At 34.6% G+C, this 22,292-nt stretch overlaps 4 protein-coding genes across 4 annotated transcripts; 2 read left to right on the top strand and 2 right to left on the bottom strand.

Annotated features, from left to right (window-relative positions):
- Positions 1–1,555: 1,555 nt before the first annotated feature.
- Positions 1,556–5,141, top strand: LOC108451934 (WD repeat-containing protein DWA2). Its single transcript, XM_053028978.1, has 6 exons — positions 1,556–1,921; positions 2,515–2,658; positions 2,973–3,039; positions 3,767–3,843; positions 4,049–4,075; positions 4,903–5,141. The coding sequence occupies exons 2-6, from the start codon at positions 2,555–2,557 to the stop codon at positions 4,997–4,999; spliced, it is 372 nt and encodes a 123-aa protein (XP_052884938.1). The 5' UTR covers positions 1,556–1,921; positions 2,515–2,554; the 3' UTR covers positions 5,000–5,141.
- Positions 5,142–6,743: 1,602 nt separating this feature from the next.
- On the top strand, positions 6,744–12,009 carry LOC108449959 (uncharacterized). The gene is made up of 11 exons (XM_017747358.2): positions 6,744–7,822; positions 8,199–8,290; positions 8,435–8,628; positions 9,453–9,492; positions 9,627–9,708; positions 9,857–9,934; positions 10,017–10,142; positions 10,443–10,564; positions 11,219–11,258; positions 11,440–11,514; positions 11,657–12,009. Exons 1-11 carry the CDS (start codon positions 7,530–7,532, stop codon positions 11,820–11,822), a joined length of 1,308 nt encoding a protein of 435 aa, XP_017602847.1. The 5' UTR covers positions 6,744–7,529; the 3' UTR covers positions 11,823–12,009.
- A 1,622-nt stretch (positions 12,010–13,631) lies between these two features.
- Positions 13,632–17,570, bottom strand: LOC108452605 (uncharacterized). Its single transcript, XM_017750404.2, has 12 exons — positions 17,164–17,570; positions 16,486–16,543; positions 16,297–16,407; positions 15,945–16,082; positions 15,719–15,788; positions 15,332–15,387; positions 15,091–15,216; positions 14,779–14,918; positions 14,515–14,587; positions 14,352–14,426; positions 14,086–14,177; positions 13,632–13,934 (listed from the first exon to the last, which is right to left on the bottom strand). The coding sequence occupies exons 1-11, from the start codon at positions 17,301–17,303 to the stop codon at positions 14,109–14,111; spliced, it is 1,056 nt and encodes a 351-aa protein (XP_017605893.1). The 5' UTR covers positions 17,304–17,570; the 3' UTR covers positions 13,632–13,934; positions 14,086–14,108.
- A 1,176-nt stretch (positions 17,571–18,746) lies between these two features.
- LOC108452287 (stemmadenine O-acetyltransferase-like) lies at positions 18,747–21,062 on the bottom strand. Its single transcript, XM_017750065.2, has one exon. The coding sequence runs from the start codon at positions 20,757–20,759 to the stop codon at positions 19,395–19,397; it is 1,365 nt and encodes a 454-aa protein (XP_017605554.1). The 5' UTR covers positions 20,760–21,062; the 3' UTR covers positions 18,747–19,394.
- Between the last annotated feature and the right edge of the window lie 1,230 nt (positions 21,063–22,292).

The following is a 22,292-nucleotide window of genomic DNA, read 5'->3' as shown; positions in this document are numbered from 1 at the left end:
GTTTACCCAAAAGGAGAGAAATGATATGTAACGATATGTAACTATAAACAGTAAAGCGAGCTGCGCAGAGGTTGGCTAGGTTTTGATTTATTATTCGTTGTAAGTAAAAGAACTGGAAGAAGTTCCAGCCCCCCAAAGAAACCCCAATAATTTAAAAAAAATTATGAAAATACAAAACATCCAAGTTTAGACAAAACTCCCCCCCTCCCCCAAAACCCTATTTCTTCATATTTTTTTTGTTTTTGTTTTTTTACTTAACAGCCACGTCATTTTCCGTTATACAGATAACGAAAAAGTACAAAAAAAAAAAATCGAAAGTTAGGTGACCAAAAACTAAAAATTGATAGTTGAGTAGCCAGAAAAGAAAATGAACAATAGTTAGGTGACTTTTGGTGCAATTTACTCTTAAATAAAACCTAGTGAGCGTCGTGCAATCATAATGGTGGTCAGTAGTCAGAGTACAGTAAAAATAATATAGGTTAAAATCTGATATAAGTCCCTATCCTTTTCATAAATTAGGAATTTAGTCCCTATAATTTTATTTTTAGGAATTTAATTTCTCTATTTTTTTAAAATTTTAAAATTCAGGTCCAACTGTTAAGATTATTTTGTTAAATTCAAGTTCATTGCAACATCATTTTTAGTTATATTGCTATCAAGTGAGTATTTTTATTTTAAAATATTTCACTAACAAATTTAACAAAAAGAAACAATGTTAATAATTGAACTTAAATTTTAAAATTTAAAAATTAAAGGACTAAATCATTAAACATAAAACTATAAAGACTAAATTCTTGAAAATAAAACTATAACAACTAAATTTTGAATCTAAAAAAATACATAGACATATAACATATTTTAACTTGTAAGATAATAAAATATATCATACATTGTTTCAGCATCATTCCTTCAAAAAATTGAAAATAGAAAGAAATTCATATGTTTTTAAAAATATAATTATTTGATACCAATAAGTATTAAGTGTAGTGGTAAGATATATTGCATTCTTAAAAGCAAATATAAGTTCAATTTTAGAAGTAATATTTTAAAAACAACAATCACAAAATTCATTCATAAAATGTTAAATGTATGCAAAGAATAGTAATGAAGTTTATCATGCATCTTTAATTAATATTTTAAAGAAAACTTTACAGACAGAGACGACGAACACTGCCTCTGAAATAGAAAAATATCACTTTGATTTTTAAATTTTATAAAATTATATATTAATAAATAGTAAAATAGTATTTTAATCCAAAATTTTAATTTAATTATTTAAAAGTTATAAAATATAAATAAAAATTGAGCCCCAAAGATAATTCTGACTTCACAGGTGTCAAATAAGAGATACCAAATAATGATCCAATTTTAGAAATATCTTACAAACCATTTATATGGTAAAATAGTAATGTGGTGAGAGACTGACTAGAATAGACATCAGACAACCTTCTAGGCCTTTATGGGCCTAAGTGTTTGATTAAGTTGGGGGCTTTTCCAAAGTCTATTCGGCTCACATTGGACTGTCAAATAAATATAGCATATCATTGGCGGCGTAGCCTATCCAAATCCAAATATAAATTCAAGACGTTTTAGCAACAGCATCCTGAAAAATCGCGGGTGTTGAACGTTGTACTGTGTTAGCTAAGAAGCGCTAGCTCAATTGAATCTCCTGCTTCCTTGGCGGTGCAAGTGCAACGAAGTTCAAGTGTTTTTATGCCTGTATCAGTTTGCATTAGTTGTTTCTCTAATGGTCTTTAGCAATGACATTGACCTATATGAAGTCTGGTGGCTAAAAGATGATCGGTGGCTGTTTAATACTTTTCTTTGTTGTTTTGAAGGTGAGTCTGCAATATTGCACATCCCTGAGCTACATGGGCAGTTAAATTCGTCCCAGATTGAACTTCCCTTGATGCTCATGTTGGTAAGATTAATTGGCGAGTTTCTGCGTTAAGCCAAAAAGCTTGTTCTTGGCATATAGTATAGGGCTTTTTTCGTAAAATCTACTTGGGCTTACTGTGTATATTTCTATAAAAACAGTGTTCTCCGGTGGCCATCTGGAAGCCATGATAAATTGATTAGCATTGATGATGAAAATATTTTCTGATAGAGTTTAGATTGTTCAAAAAAAAAGCTGCCCATGTTACTATCTGAATGCATTATCTTTGTCTTTCCATTAGTGGTCTGTTTAGTAGTATGTGGCCAACTTCTAGGTTTTACATTGACGGAGGCTATGCATCATCACTAAAATACCTTCCTCAAAGGCGCAAAAGAGAAATTTGAAATGGGTACCATTAGTTACTCATTTTGTCCTTTTTATTCACTGTCGATATATTCAATATAGCTTCACCATGTCTTTTTTTGGAAATTGGTAACTTTGCATTTAGTTTAGACTCCATTTTTCCATGGTACAGCAGTGGAACATTCACTACATCTCAGTGGCAATTACTATAAACCAAAAGTTTCTTTATACTCAACGGGGTATAAATTTTAATTCCCTTTCTGATGCTTATTTAGATCTTATTGCGGAAATCTGGGTGCAATCTAGTCAGCTGGTATGCTTCATTACTTATTTGGTATTACACCGGATCCACATTACATAAACGCTGTTGTGGCAACTTGTGAATCTTCAGTCAAGTTTTGGGATCTACGTATAATGATGTATGTTGTCTTAGCATATCTTAGTTTTTTCTATTAGTTAATAACTGTCTGATCTTATGGCTGGTGGTCATGTAATTTAGTATTCCGTTTCCCTCCTGATTTGTACTCCTTATCTGGTTCAAGGGGTTTCTATTTCCTCACCTGTCTTCCCTCACTGGAAAAAGGAGGGCAAGGGAGAAGGATCTTGTAACTTCTACCTCCATTCCTTGAGTTTTTTATGCAGATTGTTATTCTTAAAATTTTCAACCTTGATAGAGTTTTTCAATTTCGCTTGTTGTTTTGCTGTGGGTGACAACAGTTATGTGTAATCTCAGGAAGGCAAATGCATATGAGTGTGCCATTATACGCAATGCTAACTATGATGTGATAAAACATATACTTGTAAGTATATAGGTTGCATATTATTCTACTTTAACATCACCTTAAAATTCTCTAGTGGCCATTGCCATATTTGCTTTTCTACTTGAATTGTTGTGATTGAATTTTTATGTATGGATGAAATGTCATGTTACTTTTTTCCTGTTTTATTTCTATAACTATGTGAACCTAAGATCTTTCATCTTTTATGCTAGATATTTTACGCATCCAATGGTTATATAAGTTACAACTGTATCACTGACATGGTAAGGATGAGAAATTGGCAGTATATTTATACTGACTTATTTAAAATGTACTTATTGTTCTATATGGTAAAAAGCGGCGGCGAAGTAGGAAACTCCCTGTCGAAAATCTTCCATGCGCACATGTACACTTGCAAACCTCTAGCTTAATTATTTGCACATAAAGGACTTTGAATCACTATCCCTATTATTTCCCAATATTAATAAGGTTACTGAGTATTCAGGTGTTCATCTCATTTTCTAAAACAAAAATTTATCAATTTTCATGGGTGTTTGGGAATTTCAAAGAATGAAGTCAATCCTTCGTATTTTCTCAATCATAAGAGCCATCACTTATGACTAGTAGTTTCTGAAATCAGTGAAAGCAATATATATCAATTATCAAATGGTGATAGCAGTTAGTGAATGAACCAATTTAAATGAGATGGAATTTTTGCTTGTTATTAACTCTGGGTTATTATTGTCACTTCTGTCACATGTCACTGCAGAGGGCGATCTGTGATACACATATGGAATCACAGAAGGCCAGAATTCCTGTCAAAGAGCATCCTGGGCATATGCATTGGTAATTGAATTCTCCATCTTGTAGTTCTTTTTGCTTGAAGTCATTTTATGTTTATAAACTTTACACTTTCCCACTTAATTGTTTTATATTTAATTCCCAAATTTGAGTTTATGCCTTGATCTATTTGTCTTAAAAGGAAATGGGACTATTTTGTATTCAGGTGCTTTTAATTTAATGATTGGTACTTGTTTAATAATGTGGGCAGGACATGGGCTGTTACGTTTAATCCCGAGTATGATTTGCTATCTTGTACTTTCTCTTTTTCTTTGAAACTATTTGGACCCTAGCCTTTATCTTCAATAGTTTCTTTTTTTGGTACAACTATGAGGGTCTTGGCTTGTCTAGTGTTGTCAAGGCGTGTGCCTAGATGTGCTTGTCCCTTAGCACTAGGCAACAAAAGTGCTTCAAACTCATTTGATCAGGCGCACTCTTGGTGCACCTAGACACACATTTTTGTAAAGCAATAGGTATAAGGCTGCTTGATTAAAGTTCTTTTTAGTTTTCCTTAGCACTAGACAACAAAAGTGCTTCAAACTCATTTGATCAGGCGCACTCTTGGTGCACCTAGGCACAGTTTTTTGTAAAGCAATAGGTATAAAAGGCTGCTTGATTAAAGTTCTTTTAATTTCTTTTATTTTCACTTTTTCATTACATATACCTTTACTTGTAAGAAAGAACTCTATACTTCTAAATATTTGAGTATTCAACTCTAGACATTGACCATAAGGAAATCGTGCACATTAACTAATAAAAAAATGCATGTTTTCCGGATAAACTAGACAACACTTTAAGAGTTTATTATGTCTTAAGCTTTATACACACACTGACACATGCATATAAAACCTCACACATATACATATTGCACTTCACTCATGCTAGCGCTTGCCCTTGACAATGCTGTCTAATCTGGTTACAAATATTCGTCTGAACTATGCCTAACAATGTCTTGCTCATGTAAATGCCATCATCTCTCTGCACGATGGTCACCATAAAAGAAACTACAAATTCTTCTTTCATTTGTATTCTGGAGTTCCATCAACAAGAGTTTTCCTTCTACAGGGTGCCGACACAAACTCATCTATTAACTTGTGACAGGCTCCTACATATGCTGGTGATGAATCAACCTCTGGAAGGTGGTTTTATATCCTACATGTAAAATCCTCCACTTACAACTTAAGTGGGCAGACCCATTACCTAATTCACCCTACAGTGATTATGAAGACTGTGTATATGGTATTTGTTGCTAACTCTGTTTTCTAATATGCTGTTAAAATTAATCTAACAATGTTTTAACCCTATACCCAGGTAGGGGGAAGTCAGGGGCTGGCAGGGGCCCAACTCCCTCTGAAAATGGAAAATTTCACTTTGGCTCTTTAATTTTTACAAGATTTTAATTCAGTAATAGGCAAAATTATACTTTAGCCCCTTCAAAATGATAAAATTTTGATTTCATCTTTTAAACATTGTAAAGATATAAGCTATTAAAATTGTGAAATTATATTTTAGCTATCATAAAAATTTACAATTTAATTTCGGGCTACATTAAATAAATTTTTGGCTTCCCCCTTTCCCGGGCCTTGCTTGGAGTTCTGTTGGGATTTGCAAATTTGCTTCATTGTACTATGATGGCAAGGTAAGAACTCTTGACCATACAAGTCTGAGAACTAGAAAAGTAATTAGGCTTACAGATGGTTGTAAGATCAGTTTGATTGATACTTTTCATTTAATTCAGCTGGTCGTTGAATCAATTAAGGCTCTCCTTTCAAGAAAACAAAGGTTATTTATTGTCTTGAAAGTACCGGATCATTAACAGCGTCATTGTGAGGATGTCCAAAATATTTAGGTAACTTACAGTCTTTTTAATACAATGATACAGGCAGTTTGACACGGTGACGGGTAGCAAGTAAATGGAGTGCTTTAAGGGCTGGTGACATTTGCAGCCACTCTCTTCTTGATTAATGTTCACACTAAAAATACAAAATATCATGAGACGAAAATAGAACTGTGCTTTCGCTCTCTACACTTCACTTGTGCGACTTACAGGAATTTATTTAATTGAAAAGGTTCTAAAAAATGGTCATTCAAGATCAAACCATGAATCAGCACCACGACACCACCAAATGTTCTTTTCCCATTTGGAAAACTAATCAAAGATTCCGCTGGAGAATGGACTAGCATGATATCTAATTGTTTTATCAGGTGGCGATTTAGAAAGAAGAAACACATAACCATAAGCAAGGCATGGTAAAATATTGTATGTGGACAAAAGATTGGATAATTTTCTTTACGTTTTGGAGGAAAGTCTACGTGGGAACCCACTTTTTTGAGTGATATACTAGTGGTTCTGATTTATTGAATTGTGAAGCAGAAGCTGATGCAGGCAAGCAAAGTCTCGTAGGGATAACATCGACAACATGGCCACTAGTAAAATGCAGGGACTTTTGTGTTGCGCGGCGGGTCACTATTGAAGTGAAAGCAAAGGATGGTGAAAAGTACCAACAATCCACAAAATTAGATTTGGTCTATAATTATACACAACACACAAACACAAAGCAAGTAATATTCTTGATGAGACACGAAGCTTATCCAAACAAATGAAAAGGTAATTTGATTTTTCTTCGATTTGGTTTCCTCGTCCAGAGGCAGAGGCCTGAGCAGTGGCAGGGTGCTTTTTTTTCTTTTTCTTACACGTGGCAGTTCTGGTCACCACAAATGTCTTGCCACGTTTTACATGACACGCAAGCTCCCTCCTTTTCAGCTTATCCGCAATTAAATCTCATGGTAAACAGGTGGCTTGCCATGTCATTAAAGGGTGACGTGCTGACACGCAAGTGGAAGGAAAAAAGGTACGCGCCACACTCGGCAGCCGTTTCAACTTTCAATTTCTCTCTCCTTTTGCTTGGATAAGGTGGGGAGATTGAAGTTTAGACTTGAGACCTAGCGTTTTGCATCTTTTAAAAATAAATTTCAATCAATGAGTCCTTTTCAAATCTGTGCCCTCTCGTTTCGGCTTTGCAATGGGTATAAGCAAAACTAGTTTTGACAGTGAGAACATAAAACTATGATTATTAGCCTTAAAAAAATGTCCAAAAATTAAAAAAAAAAGAAAAAGAAAAAGAAAAAGAAATCATAAGAATGAAAGATAGTGACGACAGATGTGGAGAACATGTGGCAGATCTAGAGAGGCATAAAGGATACAAAAACCCGCAAAGCGGGACCCGATTGTATGATTAAATCCCGGGATTCGCATTGCATTGCCAAGGCCAACAACCAACCAAGCTCAGAGGATCAGTTTCAGTGCTGAAGAGCTGAGCCACCGATCTGATTTATTTCTCTCGACCCACCCCACTCGCTGGGCTAGCGAGTCGCACTTACCAAACAATCTTACCTCCTTTCAGTGTTAGTTAAAGAAGGTCATCTCTCCGTCAAATGTTTGTATTCCCTCTTCATCCCAAAGATTCTCCCCAAATTCTCTCCTCCGTTTGCATTGCCCGACCCTCCCTCTAATTTTCCGATTCCCCCTTTCTAACTTCTACCTAACCTCTTATCTTCATCTCTCTCTGTCTACTAACGCCTCGTTTCTTCTTCTTCTTCTGCTTCTTCTTCTTCTTCTTCTTCTTCTTCTTCTTCTTTGTTCGTATAGCTTCAAGGGTTTCTTTTTGCAAATCCATGGCATTTTCTTAATTATGGTGGCGAGTTCCAGAGGATTCACGACTCAGCTTGAGTTGAAGCTCTCCACGCTCTTCATCTCCTATGGATTGGCGCCGAGTAAAAAGAAGAGAATGTGCTTTCCTTGTGATCCGCTCACTATATTGAGTCGAATCAGTTGCTGCTGCTCCGAACCCGTGGTTCCGGTTCGGAGAGGCAGTGGTTCAGGCAAGAGCAATGAGAAGGTGGAGGATTGGCGATTCGACTCCAAGAAAAGCCCTCACAGGGTTCGAGTCCAGGCCTCCTCCGCAATGCCGTTCGCTTCAGCTCAGTATGTCGCGCTCTTCTAACACTATTTTGTATCACATCTATCTTGGAATGTGTTTTGCGTATGGTATATTCTTCCAATTCGCGTATATTTATACTCATATTGCTTGTTGAAGTGCATAATGGTATTCTGAATTTCTTTTTTATGTGTACTTTTTTTTATCGAAACAACAGGATGAGTGACTTGCTGTTTTAGGTGTTCTTTGAGAATAGGATTTTGAATATTTTCTTTTCAGGCTCTGAAGTTAATCTCTTTGTTGTTAATCTCGACATCCTCAAAAGCTTGTTGCTTGTAGGATCTCTTTTTTGTTGAATGAAGAAAATTAAAATGTTGTGATCACTGCCAATTTACCATTGTTTTTACGTTATGATCGCTACAGATCTCGATTTACTTCCAAACAGGAGAAGTTCTACTCTCGGTGTACCCCACGGAATTCTGGTCCTCAGTCTCGTGATACTCCACCAAAAAGAGGTAACAAACGATGCTCTTTAAACTGTGGAGAGCTTTTATTATGAAATTCTCTGTGATTGTTTATATATTTGGAATTTCTAATGGCATTTAATTAACCATGCCTAACAAGGACAAGGTGGTTGTTCCTTTGTTTCTTCATTGTAGACACTGGTATTGCAAATGAGAAAGATTGGGGCATTAGTTTGTTAAATGAGAGTGTTAATGAGTCTGGCACAAATGAAGATGGCAGTACCTGGTATCAAGAAAGTGGGGAAGACCTTGGTGAAAATGGACACCGATGTAGATGGACTAGGATGGGTGGTAAATCCCACGATGGTTCCTCTGAATGGAAGGAAACGGTATAAAATCATTCTTTTAATATGACATTTTTATTTACGAGTTTTGTTGATCTTAAAGTGGCAATGGAGAAGCAATTCCTATGATCTTTCATATATGGATTAACATGGGCCTATGACTGTAGATTCAAGCAATTAGGTGTTGTGTTTGCCACCGTAGTTGCTGAGAAAATATGGCAATATTACGAGAGGTGTATGTTTTGAACATTCAAATCTTGTCGAGAAAAACAACCTTCAAATCAATCGTTTTAAGTGAATTCATTCTTGGGGGAAATTTCTTTCTGTTTCGCTGAAACATGGAAAAGATTTCTAAGAGGCCATCATTTACTATGATTTCTAAAGTACTCAAACTTCTGCATGTTGAATGCAATTTGCTAATTGGCCAGCTTTTGGTGATTGTTATCATGCCTAGCATCTCTTTCTGTATTCAAAATGATCAATATATTAAGTGGCATTATTTTGAAGCATATATTTATTATTAGAATTTAAAAGAAATAACTCTAATTCAGTTAGAATATTCTTTTGTGCTTTGCAACAAGGATAGATTAATCAGCTGACTTTTGTTTATTTAGGACGTGAGGCCATGTTAACTCATGAAATTTTCAAGGGTCTGTATCATTAGAGATCTAGGCGCTCAAATGGGGTTATTCACAGTTAATGTTAGTTAATTAAGGAAGAAAATATGAACTTTAAAGACTTTGAGAGTGGAATCTTAAATCTACTAGCTAACGGTAATGATTTTTTTGATCCTGTTACTTAACATTGTTTTTATAACCATATTAAGTATCATCCAGGTGGTTAATTGGATTTATTGATCTCCTTGACAGTGGTGGGAGAAAAGTGACTGGAGTGGATACAAAGAGCTAGGTACTTTTAGTTACGTTTTCCCTGCTTAATTTCATGAACTTAATTGTGGTAAATATTGCATGGTTTGTTCTTGCTAAAATAAATTTAAAATAATCTGAGCATGGATTTGCCAAACTTTTATTTTTATCTCATAGGCGTTGAGAAATCAGGAAGAAATGCTGAAGGAGACTCATGGTGGGAAACTTGGCAAGAGGTGCTTCATCAAGATGAATGGAGGTCACTATTTGCACATTATTTAACTGATCAGGAAACACATAACTTTACATCCATAAATTATCATATAGAGACAAAAAAGGATTTTTCCAGTTTACCATTCCCGCAATTTATCATCAATACAATCATTACTGGATTTCTGAAAATGCAGTAATTTAGCAAGGATAGAGAGGAGTGCTCAGAAGGAAGCTAAATCAGGCAGTGAAAATGCTGGTTGGCATGAGAAATGGTATGAAATCCATGGTATTAAATACCATTCTTATAATGAATTCCTACTATCAATACTACATGTGATAAACCTAATTTGGTAGGTGGGAGAAGTATGATGCTAAAGGCTGGACAGAAAAAGGGGCACATAAGTATGGTAGACTGAATGAACAGTCATGGTGGGAGAAGTGGGGAGAGCATTATGATGGAAGTGGATCTGTTCTCAAATGGTAATTTCTCAATTAGCCTTTATGCAGAATCATTCAGTGTACTAGTGTTGACTACTAGATTTTTATTACTAGTAGATCTAACTTGTGATCTTCTTTATATGAATTTACGATCCTAAGATGGTAATATGACTGAAACCGTATCATACCATGTTTTTTCTGATTATCTTCATAAGAATACTTGAATTGATATTGGATTATAAAATTCTTCCCTTTATATTCTCATATTTGTCAGGCCACCGCCATCCCACTTCAAGCGCTTTCCTATGGTTATATTAAAATTTCTGTTTTTATAATATGCAGGACAGATAAATGGGCTGAGACTGAATTGGGAACTAAATGGGGAGATAAGTGGGAAGAGAAGTTCTTTGCCGGTATTGGCTCGCGTCAAGGGGAAACATGGCATGTATCTCCGAGTGGCGAACGTATGTATAGTCATTTCATTTTCTCTGTGTGTGAATTGTGACGCTTTTACAATTTTCCAAAGTTTTTTGTTTTCTAGTTTAGGTTGTACATAATATCTCATAGGTTGGATAAGTAAACCATATTTGATTATCCTTAAGCAAAAACTATTCTATATATTTGTCAAAAGTTTGCATTTAGCATGACAACCGTATCAGTAGGCGAAAACCTGCAGAAGATCTCAAAAATCAGTTTATGCCGAAATGAATTGCCTAATTGGTGTTACAAGGAACTTTTGGGAACAATTTTTTTTTCCAACGTAGCCTATGTTGATCTACCAATGAGAAATGAAATTTATATATGGGTACATAACAAGAAAGCTTATGTCTTAGTTGGAAGTAAAGGCTAAGTAGTTGAATATTGTTCCCTTTCATAGAATTAACAGTGATCAGTAGAATCCATCAACACTCTGAAGGCAGGCTTTAATGGTTGCTAATCTCATTCAGTACAATGGATTTATATTGTATGATTTTTTTTTTTCTTTTTGGTATATAGAAGTGACCTAAGGGATGTTTATCCTAAAGTTCCTCTATAAAGTTCAAGCAATTTGTGGTATTTCATGTTTGTGTTTGTTGCTCATATTGACTCTTGTTGCTAAGATATTCTTGATCTCTTAGGCTGGTCAAGAAAATGGGGTGAGGAGCATTTTGGAAACGGGTATGGAACAGGACTTCAAACCTTTAAACTTTTTGATGTTAATAAGCTAGAATTTGCATGTATTAACTGCGCCATCTTCTTCTTATGCTAGATTACATTGTGATTAAAATTAGACCCAGGCTTTGTTTATTTGATCATGTCTTTCCACAGGAGAGACTAATTTGCTTTTTGATATAAACAGAAAAGTTCACAAATATGGAAAGAGCACAACTGGTGAAAGCTGGGATATTGTTGTTGACGAAGAGACGTACTATGAGTAAGAGCTTGCGGCTTTTGGCTTAGTTCAACAGTCTGTAAATGCTTTTATTTTTGTGTTAATATGAGAAAGAGTACATGAAATATATGACTGTGAAGATAGTTTGCAACAGAAATCTGATAAGCGTTCGCTTTTGTTGAAGGAGTGAACCTCACTATGGATGGGCAGATGTGGTGGGCGACTCAAGCCAGTTGCTATCCATACAACCTCGGGAGAGGCCGCCAGGTGTCTACCCTCCCCTTGATTTTGGGTCATCGCCTCGTCCAGGTGATGACCAATCAGACAAACCTCCCACTTCAGCATCATGAGGAGACTTTTTTTTTAATTAATTAATTAATTTTTGTTTTAGGTGGTTCCTATCATTTAATCATATTGGTTTGAACTCCAAACATGTGTTAGGAGACATTTTGGATTATTTCTGTGTGATTGATTCATTTTTCGATTGGTGCTTCTGCTGTGGTAAATTTAGAAATTGCCCCTAGGGGATATTTGAAAGGTGTCCAAGAATTAATTATTTGGTTTCTTAGGTTAGTTAATCAAAGCCCTTCACTAAATGTGTATTTGGCTGGGTAGAAAAGTGGAGGATGAAAGGAGGGAGTGGAAAAGTGAAAAGAAAATATAATTTAGATTATGGTTGGTTAGAAAGAAAAATGAAAAAAAGAAAATAAGAGAGATGATTAATTTTACCTAAGGCATAAAAATTAATTATTTTATATTGGAACAATGAGACAAGGGAAATGAATGAAAGGTGTATCCTAGTTCAACATTATATATTTTAAATGTTTTATATATATATTTTCATTTTTCAACTTACCAAGTAAGGGATGGAAAACAATTATTTTTTTTTCACATCTATTTTTCATCTTTCAATTTTTTATTTTTTGTTTTTTGGTTTTTACAAAACCTAAGTCCCGCCTATTCTTGGACATCCACCAAACTTATGATGGTATCTTAAATAAAAACATTTTTACCTCACCGTGTCATGCATGATCTACTTGTATAATTCAAAACAACCTTGTCTTTTAACCTCTAGTAAACCGCAAATGGCAAGAAGAGATGAAAATGAAGAGTCTACAATAAGAACGTAGTGAAAATGCAAAGGTACCACTAATTCATCTTAACAAATACAAAATCACTATTGATACCCATTTTTAGTACTGAATATTAAGTTGAATTAAGTGAAAATTTTTGTATTAGTCTTTGTCAATTAAACTTAGGCTTCCTTTGGTTCACTGTTTAAAGTCAGTGAGGTGCAGTTGGACTCCCAACCTCACTGGGAAGCTGTTTGGTTGAGTGTTTCAGTGCAACCAAAATCAATTCTCACCGCATCGCTATCCCAAAATCAACTGGAGCTTTCAGAAGAGAAGCTCACTGGTTGAACTTCCATTTATTATTTTACCATTTTATCCTTAAAGTTTCTCTATCAATCTGTTATTTTTTTTCAGATTTGGCGGCCAAATTCTGCTATCTATGTTGGAGTTTCAACACATTTTAATCGGGTAAAGTAAAATTTCAAACAGAGCACCAAAGACAACGTATTATACCCGGGTAAAATATGAAGGAAAAATGCTTGAAGTTCAAGCTTTTAGCTACAGTCAAGAATGGAGAACATAACTTAGAATTTTTAGAAGGCAAAGGAAGAATGGAGCATATGAAAGAAAATCTGATGATTTCATTCGTTTTAAACATTGGTTATATAATAAAAATTAAAAATTAAAAATTATTATCATTTTATCTAATAAATAATTTAAATTGATTATATAATTCATTAAAATATTTATAATAAAATATTAAAAGATACATTTTAATATTTTATTAAATAAATTTATAAATTAACATATTTTAATAATTTTATATAAGTAAAATAATTTAAAAACTTCTATTATATATCAATTCTAATATGATGTCCTTAATAGTCATTTTTCATTTTCACCTCACCGCTACAGCTGCGTTTGAATCCAAACACACACTCCACCGCTGTTTCTAATCTCACCGCTACAGTATCCAATCTCATCGCAACAGTAACTAATCTCACCGCCACCGCTGTTTTTAATCTCACCGGAGGTAAACACACCGCCCATCCAAACTAAGCCTTAATTTGTTTTAGTACAAGTCAATTGAATCAAACAAGAAATATTCCATTATATGCGAGCATGATAAAACAAATCTTATTAAGTTTTACATAATTAGAAAACATTTAATAAAAAGCTAAAAATCATGGAATTTGAAATTCCGCTTAAAGAATTTTCACCTAATTACATCATTTTTCTTAACGATTTGACATAAAAAATAATGAAAGAAATTCACAAAAGAAAAAATCTTACTGTTGAAACACAACATCCATGAGTCCTTTAGTCATTGCAAAAGAATCAGCTTGAGCAGACCACAAATGTCCTTCCAATCATTGAGTTGATCAAAACCTACGATGTAAAGTTAAACTATAATTAATTATTCCAATAACTTGAGCTATTTAATTTTAATCATTTATTCGAGTTGAATAAAAAACTCAAATAACTCAATATATTTAATTTTAAAAAATTTAATCGATTTTCAAATTCTGTTCACCCCTACCTATTTCTTCTTATTAGTGGAATTTACATCAAGCACACAGGTCCCAGTTTAAAAAGTGTGAAAAAAGAAGCACACCACTGGTCCATAACTCTCTGGATACATAAACAAAATCTTTGTTAGTTGTTACTCAAAATAAACTAACTATTTTTCAACCAAAAAAATAGAACAAAGTTCAGAATTGTATATATATATATATGTATGCAATATTCGTATGTTATGAGAAACAAAATGAAACAGACAATGAGTGTCAAGCAATCGGCTTTAACCTTGAAGGTGGTCTGGTCTATTGGATTGAACATTTTAAAGCAGTCTGCACCTGAGGCTTTATCATCTCCATAGATCTGCCACCCAACATGCAAGTTTCTAAATGTCAATGAGGTAACTTTGCTTTAAATTATTCAATGAAAACACTGTTTGCATTTCAATTACCTCAAAGGTGAATGCCATGGGCACTCTCACAACATCATACATGTAATCTGTTGCTGTCCCATGTGCCAGATACCTGAAATCAGTAACATTCATATATATCACTGCTCCTGCTCCAACTAGAAAGAGTTCTTGGTATTAAATGCCCATTCATGGAGTAATATAAGTATGTACTATATGCCATAGTATATACTATATGCCTTAACTAGAATGATGCTACCACAAATTAGCACAAATCATCATTGCTTCAAGTATGAGAATACAAACCCGACCGCAGTTCCACCTGAACCGACCAAGCAACGCTTGCTGCAATAAAGAACATTAAGTTCATCAAGCAACTCTCTCATTCGTTGTGATGGCAACCCATCAGGGGTGCTTTTTTTGTGGTCATATGGCATAAACAGTCCCTACAAAAATGAATTATAAAAAGAAAAAGGTCATACAGGCAGCATATCAGACCTACCCCTGAGAGCAAAAAGGACTAAAAGCATAAAACAAGATTATCCAAGATCCACATCCAAAGTTTTTGTCTTGCTCCAATTAGTTTTGTCATGTGGGGATGCATATAGGATTGCTTACATTGGTCCCAGAGTGCACGTTGACCCATATGTGAGGATTAAAGGATACGGCAATTTCCCGCATGATTTGGGTTTCAGGCTCGCTAAAAGGAGCAGTTCCAGGATACTCTTCAGCTGGATCATAGTCCTACATGATTGAAGGAATTTTTTCAATGAAGAAAGGCCTCACCATGTAAATGGATACAAAACTTAAACTATATGAAATAAAGTTTGCATGAAGAAAATGCAAAGGCAAAATGAACCTTTTCCTTCTTTCCCCAATTTACAGCCCAATTCCGGTTGAGATCAACTCCTCTCCCTGCCAAAAAAACCAATTTCTTAACCAAAGGATACTAGATATTTTTATATCACATCTAGTTCTACCACCAGTCCCTTTACTTTTCAGACTTTTGAAATTTAGCCCCTCTGCTTTTAATATCAGGATCTGATTTAAAAATTAAAGTATTGTTAATATTACTGTTAACTGACTTCTGTTAAATTAGAGTATTTGCTATTGATTTTCAAACCAGTCGAGCAGATAGATTAAATTCTTGAAAATAAAAATATAGATGTTAAATTTCGAAAGTCCGAAGATTATAGAGACTAAGGGCATAATTAAACCTTTATATTATTGTGATAAATTGCATTACCATTTCTCCTTTCACAAAGTTCTCCTGCATCAACAATCTTGCGGCCATTCAAATTCTCCATTGGCACTATCTAACATAGCATTTGGACATTAGCAGTCAAGTTAGTACAACATATATTAAATAACAAAATCTTGATCATACTTCCTCCAATGACAGATGGTACATTAGTTAATGTTGTGTGGAAACACAAAAGGCTAGAATGTTGTTGCAAGTATATAAAATATACCTTTATAACTACATTCTCGAGGGTATCATGCAAGGAAGCAGGGTCCATTTCGGGTGGAAACTGTTCTTCGCCTAAGGCCGATAAGATCCGTAAAGCAAGTTCCGACGAAATAAGCTCCCGTGCGTGCTGGCCAAAACTCTGGAGGACAAGGAATTATCCATCAAAAACACCGTAAATGACTAACCTGAGATCATCTATTAGCTTACACATCAATCAGTCAGGCTAGAAACAAAGTTAACAAAACAAGGTGATTGTGCTTCCCATATGTTCCAATCTTTAATACCTAAGGAGAAAAAAAATAAATTGTTCTTCCCATAATATTTACCAAACATTATTATGGCAAGTAACTTACAAGAAGGATCCGGAGCTTGGACTTGTCACCACTCTGTTCCCAATTCTGGGAATAAGTAACAACTGTGATATCTGCCTTGTAGTCTTTGGTCCCAGCTTGAATGGTTTCTACCTGTTTATGGTACTGAGAATATTAAAGCAAATCCTCTACACGATTATTGTTTTCAAGTATAATTGTTACTCCACCTACAGTGAGTTTGTCAGGGTGTCGATGGACCAAAGACTTAATCTTTTCAATCAAACCTTCACTGCAAAATTGTGTAAGAGCGAATTAAAATAACAAATCTCTTAAGACCTCAATGTCCCAAGGTACTTTTTGAACCAAAGATCTAAAATCCTAGTTAGGCAGCAAGTTCAAAATCTGACATTCGAATATGCTTTGGAGTAGGTCACTTTGATACAAGTTTCTTGTTAGAGAAAGAAATCAGCTGAGTCATAATGGCATTATTATTTTATCTAATGAGAGATAGAATAGTTGCTCATATGCATAGAGGTAAATCATCAGCACTTTTGAAAGATGTCTTGCGTTTTAGTAGCATAAATTTGTATTACCATATTAGATTTTGAGTTCAAAACTTTCATTTAACTACTAAGATATTAATGAAAATTTAAGCAAAGCGAAGAACATAAAAAAGCATACATAAAGCAAGTTCAAGGTTTCATCATGAGAATATTAATGTGGAAAAGGATGTTCCTTTATGCATAGGGGAAGGTCTTGTCCCCTTTAATTCAACTGGTCAAAATATTTTTCTAATTCTTCTAAGCAAATATACTCAATTTTTCTAATTTTATTTTGGTTCCTAATATGCCTTCAGGCATGAATTTGGCGATGCATTCATATTAAAACAAAGAAACAAAAAGTACATACCCGGAATGATAGAGATGGTGGTTGATGGGAGTCCAAGAATGTTGAGTGGTATTGGCATTAGCGTAAACGAAAGAGAAAATTGGGAAAGCAGCAAAACCGGAGAGGAAAATAATAAAGAAGAGATGAAATGAAGCAGCCATTGTCCCACAGAATGAGATGAAAAACGCTGCTCTGAAGATAATCTAAATAGCCAAGAGAATTGTTCCATTATATCAAAGACTTCCGGTGGTTGGATGATGAGAATGAGAAATGTGTGGGTTTGTGAGTTTGCCTCCAGGATTTTCGACGTTCAACGCCCTTCTTCTTCTATTTCATATACAAGAACTAGATTACTTCCTGCTATGTCGGGGCTTCTTCTAAATCTTCGTTTCTTAATTATGGAAACTACATTTATTATCATTAGATGTTAACTATAAATACATTGTCTAGAGAAAATTAATTGATTCCTAGTCTTTTAAGTAAAAACAAATTAGGTTTAAACGTTAAAAACAACCATAGTAAAAATATATTCTAACTCTTCAAAAAATCATAAAATTTATTTAAAATTGGAAATATAAAACATTAATAATTTATAAAAATTATAAAATTAATAATAATGCACGTGATTTGGACAAATAGTTATTCAAGTATAAAATTATAAAAATTTTAGAAATTATATTCATTCCACCATTAGTAACATTTAAATTATATTTTTATCTCAACATTATTTAAAAATATATTTTTTCATATTTGAATTTTTATGTCAATAAATTTTAATTTTTAAAGTTTTTAAATAATTACAAATTTTTAAAATTTTAATTTTTTATAACTATGTACTCATCTAGAATGAATTTGACAAATAATTGTTTAGATTCAAATGATCTATATTACTATTTGTTCAAGTTCATTTTAAATGTAATTTTATTATATATTTTTAAAAATATTAAGTTTTAGTTAATGTGAAAACATTCTTTCTTGTGGCATACCATGTTTCATCTCTTGATGAGTATCATCAATTATATCAATGTCATTAACAATCGAATTCATCAACTAAAAGTTTTAGTTAACTGAAGTACTTAATATTATTAGTAAGTATTAAGGGCAATTGTGTTTTTGGGCCTTTTTCATCCTTTTGTGTTATTTAAACGATTTATAGATTTTTGTTGAAGGAAGTACTACATATATTGATTTTTTTATATAGGAAGAATCATTAGTGGGTGGGTCCTAGTGTCACGATCATGGGCTTGGGCTTTAACAAGCAAATTGTGCGGCCTTCAATGGAGCTTTAGGTTCTAGTGTCATGATCACAGTCTTGATCTTTAATCGAGCGAATTGTAAAACCTTAGGCAGAGCGATAGGACTTAGTGTCACGGGCCTAAGCTATAATTATGCGGCCTTACAAGAAGAATTCGCTTAAAATTGCTTAAATCAATCTGGATGCTCCGAAACTAAAAAGTTGCTAAGTGAAACAAGCAAAAAGGTATAATAAAAAAAACCTCTAAATACTTTTTATATATTGATTAAGCAAGCTAAAAAGTAAGAAAAACTATAAATGCACTGAAACTAAAATGCTATTAAGCGAAACAGGCAAAAAGCAAGAAAAGTAAAAGAAAAAAAAAACTCTAAATACTCCATATATTGATTATTTAAGCAGAAAGTAAGAAAAACTCTAAATATTTGTTATGTATTGATCACTCAATGGTGAATGATACGAAAAGCCTCAATATAGCTCCCTTTAATGGCATAAACTAAATTACATCAAGGTTCACATTTAAACTTATCTACAATATAAAATTTTAAGGAAGTTTGAGTTTCCATTAATTGTACATTGAATAACTCACTTTGACACTAATCTATAAGATAGAGTTGTAAGAAAAACTAAACTTTCTACTATCTTATGTTTAGAATACAAATTACTCGAATGTTTATCGGATCAAGAGCAATTTAACTTGATAATGAGCGCCTTAGTCACAAACCTTGATGCACGGGTCTTAACACTAGCATAGGTGTCTTTTTGGGCTGAACTTTCGTAGCTTGATTGTTGGGGTCTCAACCTTCATCTTGCCGGTCCATTTCCACTTTGGATGTTGGATTGGATGGTCACGGTGATGAACTAATCTCATTCATCACATTGGTCAAAACTCTAATTACCAGCAATTCAACATACACTTGCGATTTACCATAGTTTTTACTGCATATCTTTTTCTTTGATTGCCAGAAAAAAATGAAAGTGACTAATCGATATGAACAAGCTAATGCAGAAATGAGTTGCTGATCATCAAAGGACTGGGATCAAACATTGCCAATTGGAGGAGCTCCCCGTCACGTTCAAGTGCTGCCATGTGTTGTTCATCCAAGGTCACCCATGCTTCTATGCCATCACCAGCTACTATGTCCACCAGAATGATGAGATTCATGTACACTGCATTTTCCATCCCAAAACTGCTGACCCATACAGGTTTTCCCCATCCAAAATCAGCTTCGTAAAACCCCAACTTACACCAACTGGTGAACCCATAATGCTCCAGTCCTTCTTTTGAGACCTCATCACCTATTTCTGTAAGAGCTTTAGAAAACAGAGATTTCCCTTGATCATTATCTCTTAGTTTCTTTATAACGTCACCATCAACCCTTGATATTGCTTCCCTCAACCGTCCTACCAAGTCAGGCAAATCTGACAAATTCTCAGCCTTGCTACTTTTCGCTGATGCTACCCACAGGAGATTCCCCGTAGAGTTCTCCATGTTGTGCGCCATTCTTCTCCGTAGATTCACTAGGTGGGTCAATAAAGAAGGTCTACTGCTATGGCGACCATTTTTTTCTTTGGAAGCGGCCATGGTGCACTTCCATAAGAAAGCTGAAACAGTCTCAACTCGAGTAGGGCATCGGACGCCTGAGATGGTAGCTTGGGCCTTGAGAGCGGCTACTGATGAAGCACCGAATACGATTCTCCTAGTAACACTCTTGCCTTTCTTGAACAAAGAACCCCACATCCTCAGGGATGAATCCCTAAGCCACATATCATCGGTGGCGGGGAACAAAGACGTAGAAATGAAGTTGGGATATATAACTTCCTTACAGCCACGAGCTGTTGCAGTCCACGCTTTGAGAAAGGTGCTTAGGGCGGCACCGTCGAGAATCTTATGTGAAATGCATATGCCAATGGCCATACCGCCACAGCGGAACATGTTCACTTGAATATTGGTCACACAAGTTCCTGCAACCGGTTCCTTCGAATTGAAGTCGCGGGGAAGGAATTTAGGCAACAAGAGGAGGTCGGGTCGATTGAGAAACTCGTGGAGATGACAGTTCACTCGAGCTTCAACGAAATAAGCTCCTTGGTCGTCGCACGTGACGGACAAATCGTCTTTCATCCTTCCTGCAAGAGGGTAAAAGCGTGTTAAGGTGTCGGATAAAGATTTCTTCAGCAGCTCGAATCTGTTGGGATCCATCTCGAGATGGCCAGTGGAGTCATAATCCATAGGGTAAAACAGGATGGTAGGAGCATATGGAGCTGGAATAAGCTGGTCCAAAAGCGAAAGTTTGAAGATTTTAAGGTGTGGAGGTGTTGGAGAAGATGGTTTTACGAGTTGCGTAGAAATGATTTCCACTTCCATTTTCAGTATTTTTGTCTCAACTAAATCCACTTAGCTTTTGAGCAAGGACTAATAGCTTCAACCTACATATATATATATATATATGCAAAGGTGAAATGTCTAGAGTGAGATCATCACCAAGCACTCATTTACAAAGAGTCCTCTGCTGTCGTTTACTGTAATTTTAGAGCAGAGGCGAATCCTTTTAACATTAGATGCTGTTCCTTCTAAGATTGGATGACATATAGAGGAAGTCGGATTTGTCAAATAAAGAGACTAAAGCTACCACCAAATTGATCCTCTAGTCTCCACGTCCTTGTCCTTGTTATCATCGTCTCCAGTCTTATTTCTTTGGTTTATTGATAATATTGAAAAGGTTAAATTATGATATTACTCCCTGTACTTATCCAAAATATGAGTTTTAATCATTGTACTTTAAAAGTTGAAAATGCAATCCTCCTATTTTTTAGGTTAAAAATACCAGTTCAACCATTATTGTTGTTTATAATTTTTGTCAAAATTTTGTAATTTAACATATTTATTTTTTGTTACTCATATGTAACACTATATGAAGAGTCAAATCAACATATCAACAAAGAAAATTTTGATAAAAAAAATACTAACAATGTGGACAAGTTTGATGGGAAATGTAGATGATACCGAGGTTTCTGCTTACCTGATGGACCCTAACACTAGTGCGAACTGATATTCAGACCCTTTAATTAATTGATTAATTAATCATACCACCAAACTTTTGTTTTGGGGACTTACTAGTTGTTTTATGGAAGATTTGCCGTCCGAATCTCAAAGAACTTGTGCTATATTCATGCATGTCAAGCCAAGCATCTCTGGAATATATTATTTTGTGTTTCCTCCACCATATCTCTTGTTATCATCTCTGAAATGATCATTTATCATGTGACATAATATTCACCGCAAGTGATCCTTACTAACAATTGAATTAGCGCAGTTGGAAAATGCATATGAAGCTGCGAATCTAGTCACCTCACTCGATTGTTGTTGCCACAGTTCCTATTGTTTGTTTTTTGGTACGTGGGCTCATTACATGGAAAAAAATACGCCCCACTTTATTTCTACACGTGCATTCCTTATCTAGATGTTGCATTTTGTCAAAGTGAAATGCTTCTTTTGAGCCATTCATTCTTTTCTCTACATACGCTAATTCCTGGAAATTCATTGTGTTTGCATTTTAGTCAAAGTGGATTGCTTCTTGTGGCCTACTTTTCTTTTTTTGAATCCTTATACATGGAAAAAACAATGCCCCCAATTATTTCTATGTAGGCCACTTGTTTGAAATTTCCTTATTTAGCTGTTGCGTTTGGTCAATATGGATTGTAATTCGAATTTTACCCTGTGGTTCGTCCATTACCATTTTAAAGTTTCGCCCACTAATTTAAATATGAGTATTTTATTTTTATTTTCTAAAAGATTAAAGCCACTCGATTTGTTTGAGATAATTATTAATTTTTAACTTATAAATTGTAAATTGAACCAAGATGAATAATTTAAATACGAATAAATTACCTTATTAAT

This window comes from Gossypium arboreum, chromosome 5 (assembly GCF_025698485.1).
Source record: "Gossypium arboreum isolate Shixiya-1 chromosome 5, ASM2569848v2, whole genome shotgun sequence".
Classification (NCBI taxonomy): Eukaryota; Viridiplantae; Streptophyta; class Magnoliopsida; order Malvales; family Malvaceae; genus Gossypium; species Gossypium arboreum.
The sequence above is the reverse complement of the archived record's forward strand: the minus strand, read 5'-3'. Positions and strand labels throughout refer to the sequence as shown.